We start from the raw sequence: 10,362 nt of genomic DNA on the forward strand, positions 1-10,362 counted from the left end.
GACACAGAGGGATAGGCGTGCAAAGCCGTTTCCGGTGGCTCGCTTGTTGGCGGGTCCCTAACGCCACCAGGGTGGTGAGTAGGCGCAGTTGCTTTCCTTGTTGTCAGGACAAGGGGAAAGAGATGGAAGGCGCGGGTGGCTCGGTGCTGTTGTGAGTGCTTGGCGGGGGACTTGGTCCCAGCGGATGCGAGTTGAATAGCCGAGCACCCCAGCTCCTCTAGCCTGTTCTCAAGCTCCAGTGTTGAGCCTGGGTAAGGCTCCTTCCCTCCAGGCCTGGAGCTGACTGCAGCCTCTCTAGTTCCCCGTGAGTAATCACTTTCTGATCAATCTCATTTCTGCCACTGAATGACCTGGAGTTGGTGACAAGAGGCTGACAGTGTTGTCACGGTTGTGGATTCAGATGGCACCTCAGGATTCGCCCTTCTGTATCTGAGACCGCGATTTCTGAGACAGCTCTGGGCTGTCCAAATGCTGGAGTCTGAGAGGGGAACCCTTTTCTAGTTGTTCACTGCTACTTGGGTTAGCCAGTGGCCAGATACCTGGGATAAAAGCTACCTAGGAAGCCAGCATCCGCCCTCCCATTTTGACCTGACATTAGGGTGTTTGTGTGTGCCAGGATGGGCCCAAGGGCTTTGGTTTAGCCAAAGTGGACTTCTCGAATCCTGTGTTGTGGCCATCCTTGTGACTTAGGGCAGCTGTAGCTTATTCTGGAATTTAGGTACATGCAAACAGGGATTCTCTTTTTCCTTCTGAAGACCTTTATTTCTGGCCCTGTCTGCTACTGCCTCCAGTTAACTCTACGTCCCTTGTGTTTTTTGTTTCACAGACTGCCTAGCTTTGTTCCACTTTCAGGTTCTGAAGTGTGTTTCCTACCTCAGCCACCAGCTTGGCCTAGGTTTCTGGGGGAAGGCATCCTTTAAACTTTACCAGAGTTTCTCATTTAAACACATTTCTAGTCCCCCGTACTTCAGCACTATCATGGATGTGATTTTATGTGTGGCTGTTTGTCTTTTCTACTAGATGTCCCATAAAGGCAAAGTTCTTATAAATTCCCTGTTGTCTGCCTCATTGTTCAGTTGAATGTGTGGCCTATGTCATTCATTCATTCATTTTTGGTTTATCGAGACAGAGTTTTTCTGAGTAGCCTTAACTGTCCTGGAACTCATTCTGTAGACCAGGTTGGCTTCGAACTCAAGAGACTAAAGGTGTGTTACACACACACACACACACACACACCCTCCCCGAAGCAGCCGTACATCATGGTTCAAGCCTGCACTCCCATGCAGACAAGGGGGCTCAGGATATTCAAATGTCAGTGCTGCCTTTGCCTAATCTGGGTGTCTGTACATCTGGCATGGGTGGTAAAGAAGCTGGGGGGTTACAAAGTCCCTCTGATCACTCTGGGAATTGGGGAGCTTCCTCCACTCTGATCTCTGATCTTGTCATGATTTCTTACAGGTGTCTGAGTCAAGACAAGCGGATCCCACCCTCCCAATCTCATGGTAAGAAACCTGGCTTCCTGTATTCCCTCTCCACTCCTGTCAAGCCCCCACTTCCTACTTTGAGGAACTACCCTTTCCACTGGTATCTAGCTTTGACCCTCATTGTGGCTCTTGCCCAGCTCAATCCCTGAGGCGGTGAATATGTCCGCCCAGACCAGAGTGTAGCTGTGCCTGTTCAGTGGGGAGGAGCATAAGGTCACACCCTTGGATTAAGTCCCTTCTCTTCTCGTAAGATTTAAGAGCCAAAAGGATCCCTGTGACTCTAATCCAATCCCATGGGTCACCTGCTTGAGCTGTACCATATGGTAGGGCCACAGTAGAGCTGGCACCTAAGGGTATCTGGATGCTGGTGTGTGTCCTTTCAGGAGGCGGTGACGTTTGGTGACGTGGCTGTACACTTCTCCCGGGAGGAGTGGCAATGTCTGGATTCTGGTCAGAGGGCCCTCTACAGGGAGGTGATGCTGGAGAACCACAGCAGTGTGGCTGGACTAGGTGAGGCTACTCCAGGGAGTCTGTTCCATACGCCTCAGATTGTCAGAGGCGGGGTGTGGATGCTAACTGCTCAGGCCTTAGGGACTAAACCTTGAATCTGAGTGTGCCAGGCTAGCTCCAGGCTTTACACACGTCACCCAACTTAGGTGAGTAGGCTAGGTAAGTGAACTTCTGGGAACCAGTGAAACCTGTTTCTCCCGTGCTATTAAATTATCAGGTGAGAAATGCAACCCACACTTGAAATAGCTTAAGCAAAACAACAACAACAACAACAAAGGAGAAAGATCTGTTAGTGTGCGGAATCTCCAGGGAAACCTGTTCTGGAACCAGAGTGTCAGTGACACCTGAGTCAGTTCTTTCCATCTGCCCTGCCATCAGATGACCCCCGCTCTTGCTGCCATCCCTTCAGCCTGCTCTAACACACAGCTCTGTATCTTGTTTCAACTTTGTGGTAGAGTGGAATGCCTTCCTTGCTGGCTGGTGTGTGTCTCACCTGTTACTGAGCCCCCTTCAGAGCTGATCCCACATGATGGTGGTACCCTACAACAGGAGAGTGTCCTGGGTTCTTGAGAGGATGGCTGGGCTGGTGGACCAGGAGTAGGGGAGATGGGGAGGGGTGTAGTTGGTTTATCAGGTACCTCTCTCAACTTTAGAACTGGCCTATAACTGTTTATCCAGTCTAGACTGGCAAAATCCAGTTTTTCGAGGTTTTATCAGGAGGGTAGAATAAGGGCTGGAGGGCATGCAGGTCAATGGTCGAGCCGTGTTTTCTCACATGAAGCTCTAGGGTCAGTGCCTAGCACCACTGAAGCAAAAAGGGAAAAACAAACAAACCAAACAGGCTAGGCATGATGGTGCACACCTTTAATCCCAGCCCTCAGGGAGCAGATACAGGCCAGTCTCTGAGTTCAAGGTCAGCCTGGTCTACTCAGAAAACAACAATCAAAACAAAAAACAAACCAAAACAACAACAATAAAGAAAGTAGGTGTCTGGTTTTTGAGGCTTTGGGTGTCCTGTCCTGTCAGTGGTTGTTGTTCTGTGAGTTCTGGAATCCTGTCTCTGTGCAGCTCCTTTGCTTTCTTCTTTAGATGGTTGCTGCGCCTAATTGACTTGTGGTATTTAGGTGTTATCTTGTGTTAGATTTCACCAAAACCAAATCGACCTGTTGTACATAAAGCACATTAAATACACACCTAGAATTTTTATATATATATTTTATTTTACTTTTTTTTAAAAAAAGGATTTGCTTATTTTATTTATATGTGTATACTGTATCTCTCTTCAGACACACCAGGAGAGGGCACCAGATTCCATTACAGATGGTTGTGAGCCACCATGTGGTTGCTGGGAATTGAACTCAGGACCTCTGGAAGAACAGTCAGTGCTCTTAGCCACTGAGCCATCTCTCCAGCCCCCACACCTTTGAATTTTAACACAGGGTACTACTGATGACGGCACCAACAATTTAAACTTACTCTATACTTTTCTTTTTTTTTTCTCTTATACTTTTCAAGAGCTGTCTTAAACTCACATATAGTTTATCCTGTGCCACTGTAATAAGAAGCAAAACACATTGTTCCTCTTGCTTAGTCATCCCATGGGGTCCTGGCCTGCCAGGAATGGTGATGATTTTCTTCTTTGAGATTTTACCTTCTGTGAGGTCAGTGCCTGAGCCTTCTTGCCTAGTGTATAGCAGCCACATCTTTTGCATGGCTCTCAGTGACATTACCCGTCTTCTCAGGCTCTTTGCACATGCAGTTACTATGTACCTGTGAGTGGGTCTGCAGTGGCTCCTTAGCAAACTACCCAGTTTCTTTTTTTTTTTTCCGTTTTTTTTTTTTTTTTGGGGGGGGGGTGTTTCAAGACAGGGTTTCTCTGTGTAGCCCTGGGTGTCCTGGAACTCACTCTGTAGACCAGGCTGGCCTCGAACTCAGAAATCCGCCTGCCTCTGCCTCCCAAGTGCTGGGATTAAAGGTGTGCACCACCACCACCTGGCCCAACTACCCAGTTTCAAAAGGAACTCTGTTGGTCTTTCCGTGTAGTTTCTGCTTTTATAATAAACATGTTTCGACATCAAGTTGCTGAACATTTTTTCTTTTTGAGACGGGCATCTCACTCCACTGTCCAGTCTTTGCTTTGGCCCCATTTGCGTTTCCTTGGCTGTTGATAGCCTGCTCGGCTTCTGTTGTTTTACTAAGTTTGTCATTTTCTACCCATCAGTCTATTCAGATCTTGTCCTTTGTTTTACTTTTTGAGACAGGGTTTCAATATGTAGTCCTGGCTGTTTTGGATCTCACTATGTAGACCAGGCTGGCCAAACACTGACAAATATACCTGCCTCTGCCTCCAGAGTGCTGGGATTAAAGGCGTGTGCCATGCCTGGCTAGATTTTTACCTATCTAATGTGTGTGAGTACACTGTCACTTTCTTCAGACACATCAGAAGAGGGCATCAGTGCTCTTCACCGCTGCACATCTCTCCAACCCCTAGATTTTTTTTTTTAACTAGCATCTTTTTATGATGACCTTGATGGATTCTGCTAAAGGACTTTCATTGTCTTTTCAAAGATTTCCGTCTTGGTTTTGCTTTTTGTTGGTTGGTTGGTTAATTTTTTTTTTCCCAGCACAGTTTCTCCGTGTCACCTTAGCTGTCCTCTCTAAACCAGGCTGTCCTTGAGCTGAGGAATCCACCTGCCTCCGCCTCCCAAGGTGGTCTCATGCATCCAGAGCTGACCTCTGGACTTTTTGATGCACAGCATAGCTGAGGATGACCTGAACTTGTGGTTTTCTTTCCTGAACCTCCCAAGTGCTAAGTTTACATCTCTGGGCCACAATGCCCAATTTATGTGATGACGCTAGGAATTTAACTCAGGATTCTGTGTGCTTGGCGAGCACTCTGCCAGCTGAGACACATTACCAACCCACTGGTCCTATTCTGTCTTTGTTCCTCTTTTTTCTTGTCCACTCTTGCCTATTTTGACTGTTTTTATTCTTTTTAACTTAGATTTATGTTTATATATTCAGAGCTTCAGCTTGATAGGGCTTTTTAGTTAGTTAGTTAGTTAGTTAGTTAGTTAGTTAGTTAGTTAGTTAGTTAGAGACAGAGTCTTACTATGTAACCCTGTCCTGGAAATCACTATGTAGACTGCTTTGAAACCACAGAGAGCTGTCTCCCTCCATCACCCAAGTGCTGAGATTAAAGGCATGTTTATCTACTAATATAGCTACATTGTATAGGATTTGACTCATAATAAAAGTACTTATCACTTAATAATTCATTGCTTAATTTCCAAATAGCTGATCACCTCTGTACTGCCCTTTTGTGGTTAATGTCCTCTGGGCTATGCTGTTTTGTTGTATATTTTTTGATGGGTCCATGACTCGTGGCCTCGCTTGACCCAAGGATGTTTGTTTCCTCATGATTGTGGGGGCCTGCCTGAGCTTAAAGCTTGAGCCTGTTGGTGTACCATGTGTCTAACTTTTTGATATTGTGACATAATCCTTGATAACGTTTCCATTCAAGAGCCTTACAATTGAGTTACTAAAACAAAAAGACACCTGCCATTTTAAATAAGTTGATGATCTTGTGTTGGGTCACATTCATAACTGTCCTTGTCTGCATGTGGCTTGTGGGCTGCAGGTTAGACATGCTTGCTGGGTCTTGTACACTTCTCTGCCTCCCTTACCATGTTGTGAGAATCCTGGAGGAAGCTTCAAGCTTAGGGCTCTGTTAACCTTTCTGGTTTTGTTCAATGTGTATGGGTGTTTGGCTTGTGTGTATGTCTGTGTACCTGCTGAAACTGGAGTTATGGACACTTGAGAGTTGCCATGTAGGTGCTGGGAAATGTCCACTAAAGAGCGATGAGTGCTCTTAACTGTTGAGCTGTCTCTAGCCCTGCTGCGTTGATCCCTGATTGGATATACCTTCTCCACTTTTAGGAACTGTCCATAAGGGGAGTTTGGGACCACCACTTGTAATGTGAACCTGCTTCATTCAGTTCATTACTGGTTTGTTTGTTTGTTTGTTTGTTTGTTTTGTTTTGTTTTGTTGTTTCAAGACGGGGTTTTTCTGTATAGTCTTGGCTGTCCTGGAACTCTGTAGACCATGCTGGCCTCGAACTCAATAGAGATCTACCTGCCTCTGCATCCTGAAAGTGTTGGGATTAAAGGCGTGGCCCCCACCACCCAGTCAAGTTTTGTTTCTTGGCTACTCCTACCTCTTGGAGTATCCTTGCCTCTTGAACTGGGGAAAGAAAACACATGGCTTTGCAGAACATGGTGCTGGCCTGGGCTTAATCTTCCCTGCTCCATTTGTACTCCGAGTAGATCCAGTCTATTCTGTGATGACAATGTTCCCTGAAGATTGTGGAAGTCTAGGTGCCCCTTTCTGTCTAGTCTAAGAAGCTGGAGAGAAGGGAGTCAGGTGTATCTAGTGCCTCATCTCTAATCACCCTCCCAAATAGGCTCTGCATGTGTGTGTCTGTGTGTGTGTGTGTGTGTGTGTGTGTGTATTCAGCTCTTGTCCTTCAAGGCTGGAAACTAGGAGGGCAGCTGACTCCAGAACATATTTCCAGCATCTCCTTCTCTCACACAGCAGGATTCCTGGTCTTTAAGCCTGAACTGATCTCCCGGCTGGAGCAAGGACAAGAGCCATGGGTCCTTGATTTACAGGGAGCAGAGGAGACAGAGGGACCAAGGATTGTCCAGACAGGTGAGGCCCAGGCCTTGTCACAGAGAAGGTCCGAATAAGAAGGAGCTGAGGTGAGGTCTTGAAATAGTAGGAGGCTGGGGTGAGTCCTAATCACCAGGCTGGGCTGCTGAGGATCACTGCGGAGGAGGCCAGCCCTAGAAAGAACCACAGCTAGGTGTGTGGCCACCTCTGGGAAAACTAATCCACATAAAACACTTGTCCATTCAGTGGCTATGTGTCATGTACTTAATGTTCATAGAAAAATCTGGATCAGGACAAGCAGGTAGCCTATGGGGATTTGGAGAGTCTAGAAGGAAAGTAGATGTCATGAGGGCCTCTTGGGGGTTCTGGGCACTAAGACCCTTACATGAACTTGCCCCAGGAAAGAAGTCAGTATGAACTACTGGGTATAGCCACTCTAACCTTATTGTGACACATGATAAAACATTCTGATTAAAACCACCTAGGAAGGAAAGAGTTATTTCAGTTTACATTTCCAGGTAATAAGCCATCCTAATGGGAAATCAGCATAGAAAATGACACACCAACCGCGGAGGAACGCAGTTACTCTCTTCCTCTCTGGCCGATGTTGAGCTTGCTTGCTTATGCAGTCCAGATGCAGGTGCTTAGTACTGATGCTGGCCATTGTGGGCTAGGTCTTTCCATAATAAACCATCAATCAAGACAATCTCACAGAATGATCTGGAGTTTCTAGTCAAGGTTTCCTCTTTCCAGGTAATCCTAGATGGTGCCAATTTGTCAGTAAAAACTAACCATCAAACCTATAGCAAGGCTTGCCAGTTGTGAGTTTGCGGTTTGGGTCCTTCTCAGAGAAGACTGCCTTGGAGGACAGCCATGGACAGGTTGAGCACCCAGTTCTGTTCTGAGCCCATCCTGCTAAGATACCACCTCTTTCTTCTTCAGCCCCAGTCTCACTCCCGTATTTTGGTCAGACCCCCTTTTGTCCTTACTTGCCAGATAGCATGCTTGGGGGCCACTGGCCTCTGACGAATTCTAGACTGACTTTCTGTCCTCAGGGCTTGCTCGGTCCCATCTCATTTTTTACATACTGTAGAATATTCCTCGGTGCCCAATAGGGTGGACTCTGCTTGTGGACCCTCTTAACACATGAGGCCATCAGCACGCTGTCTTGTAGGCATAAGCATATCATCACTGTCCAATGAACTAATTTGTGAGGGTTTCCCTCTGTATCTCCTTGCTACTCTTTGCACTTGGGGTGTGTTGTAGTGCTGATACTTCCCCAAGTCCCTGGCTGTCTCTACCTTAGACCTCAGATGTAAGGAACATTTTTACTTTGTGTTTATTTCAGACTCTGCTATTAGAACTGATCACAAGCAGACCTGTGACTACACGAACCTTCTCAAAAGGCAGATTCCTGGCTTTGGAGACAATTTGGATTCTAAGGTCTGGTCAGAGAATTGCCCAAGAAGCCTTGGGCTAAGAGTGAGCGGCTCACTTTTCCAGAAGCACCGTTTGAATAGTGAGACCATGATGCCCAAGAACTTCACAAAGGATGCTCTCCAAGAATGTAAGAAGCTGCAGGCCACTGAGCTGGGTTATCAACCCGATAACCAGAGAGACCGAGTGAAGGGGACATCAGAAAACTGTGAAGTGTGTGGCAGAGTCTTTAGACTAGGTTTGAACCTGGATCCATATGAAATGAATGTACAGGAAAGACCATACAGATGTCAGGAGTGTCAGAAAGCATCTGGCTGCATACAGGAGAAATACACTAGTAACTGCCATGGGAAGAAGCCTTATGGGTGTGAGGAGTGCGGGAAAGTCTTCAGACTGTGTTCACAACTCAGTCAGCATCAGAGAATCCACACTGGAGAGAAACCATTTAAATGTGTGGATTGTGGGAAAGGTTTCCGCCTGAGCTCAAAACTGATTCAGCATCAAAGGATTCATACTGGAGAGAAGCCTTACAGATGTGAGGAGTGTGGGAAAACCTTTGGTCAGAGCTCAAGCCTCATCCATCATCAGAGAATCCACACAGGAGAAAGGCCATACAGTTGTCAAGAGTGTGGAAAAGCCTTCAGCCAGCAATCACAGCTCGTCAGACATCAGAGGACTCACACTGGAGAGAGGCCTTACCCCTGCCAGGAGTGTGGCAAGGCCTTTAGCCAAAGCTCAACTCTAGCCCAGCATCAGAGGATGCATACTGGGGAGAAATCTCAAATGCCAAGAGCCTCAGAGAGCCCAAGCCTTATTGCCCGTCAGAGAAATAACACTGTAGAGAAGCCATTTAAGTGTGAAGTGTGTGGGAAAGCTTTCCGGTGGATCTCACGCCTGACTCAACATCAGCTGATCCATACTGGAGAGAAACCTTATAAGTGCAACAAGTGCACAAAAGCCTTTGGTTGTAGCTCACGACTGATTCGCCATCAGAGAACTCACACTGGAGAAAAGCCGTTTAAATGTGACGAGTGTGGGAAGGGCTTTGTCCAGGGCTCACACCTGATTCAACATCAGCGAATCCACACCGGAGAGAAGCCTTATGTGTGTAATGACTGTGGGAAAGCTTTTAGCCAGAGCTCCAGCCTCATTTACCACCAGAGGATCCATAAGGGAGAGAAACCATATGAATGCATCCAGTGTGGAAAAGCCTTCAGTATGAGCACACAGCTCACCAGCCATCAGAGGATTCACACTGGGGAGAGACCTTATAAGTGTAGTGAGTGTGGAAAGGCCTTCAGTCAAAACTCAACCCTTTTCCAACACCAGATAATTCATGCTGGCGTCAAGCCCTATGAGTGTAGTGAGTGTGGGAAGGCCTTCAGCCGGAGCTCATACCTTATTGAACACCAGAGAATACACACGAGAGCCCAGTGGTACTATGAATTCGGGAGTGCCACTGAAAGTTCCACCCTTTCGAACCATAAAAAAGTGAATGCTGTAAAAAAGTTGCACCAGTGTGATGAGTGTGAGAAGATATTCAGATGGCGTTCGCACCTGATTATCCACCAGAGGATTCACACAGGAGAGAAGCCCTACAAGTGTAGTGCCTGTGGCAAAGCTTTTAATCGGAGCTCCAGGCTCACTCAGCACCAAAAAATTCACATGAGATAGATCATTTACCTCCATGTCCTGGTTACTTCTCTCTTGCTGTAATGGCGCCACGACCAAGGCAACTTCTACAAGAGTTTCTGTGGGGCTTACAGTTTCAGAGAGTGTTCACGGCCATCTTGGCAAGGAGTGTGATGTCAGGGACATGGCGGCAGGCAGGCAGGCAGGCAGGCACGCACGATGCTAGAGCAGCTTGGAGCTCACATCTTGAGACAGCCAATTACTAGGCAGAGAGAACTAACTGGAAATGGAGAGAGTCTTTAAAAACTTCAAAGCTCACCCCCAGTAACACAGCTCCTCCAAGGCCATACCTCCTAATAATTCCCGAACAGTTCCACCAACTGATTACCTAGTGTTGAAACACGAGCCCATGGAGGCCGTTCTCATCCAAACCACCACACTATATAAATATGTAACTGTGAATGAGCCAGAAGCCTTATTTTATTTGGGTAATTTAAGCTAACAGAAACTTGAGGATGCTGGGGAAGATTCAGATTTTCTTCTTAAAGAATAGTCTACTTGGGAAATGTTTTGTTTCTGTAATGTTTTAATGTTTACCCATTAAATAAAAGTGTTCGTCACACTGAA

At 46.6% G+C, this 10,362-nt stretch overlaps 1 protein-coding gene across 3 annotated transcripts; it reads left to right on the forward strand.

The window, feature by feature from the left end:
• Znf7 (zinc finger protein 7) lies at window positions 1–10,362 on the forward strand. 3 transcript variants are annotated; one of them, XM_028778821.1, is made up of 5 exons: window positions 1–74; window positions 1,459–1,502; window positions 1,868–1,994; window positions 6,589–6,705; window positions 8,015–10,362. In XM_028778821.1, the coding sequence occupies exons 2-5, from the start codon at window positions 1,500–1,502 to the stop codon at window positions 9,775–9,777; spliced, it is 2,010 nt and encodes a 669-aa protein (XP_028634654.1). In that variant the 5' UTR covers window positions 1–74; window positions 1,459–1,499; the 3' UTR covers window positions 9,778–10,362. The 3 variants fall into 3 exon arrangements, with proteins under 3 accessions (XP_028634654.1, XP_028634653.1, XP_028634655.1); XM_028778820.1 differs by having other exon boundaries at window positions 49–304; XM_028778822.1 differs by having other exon boundaries at window positions 49–304; window positions 6,592–6,705.

Source organism: Grammomys surdaster, unplaced genomic scaffold, assembly GCF_004785775.1.
Source record: "Grammomys surdaster isolate TR1022 unplaced genomic scaffold, NIH_TR_1.0 342, whole genome shotgun sequence".
Lineage (NCBI taxonomy): Eukaryota > Metazoa > Chordata > Mammalia > Rodentia > Muridae > Grammomys > Grammomys surdaster.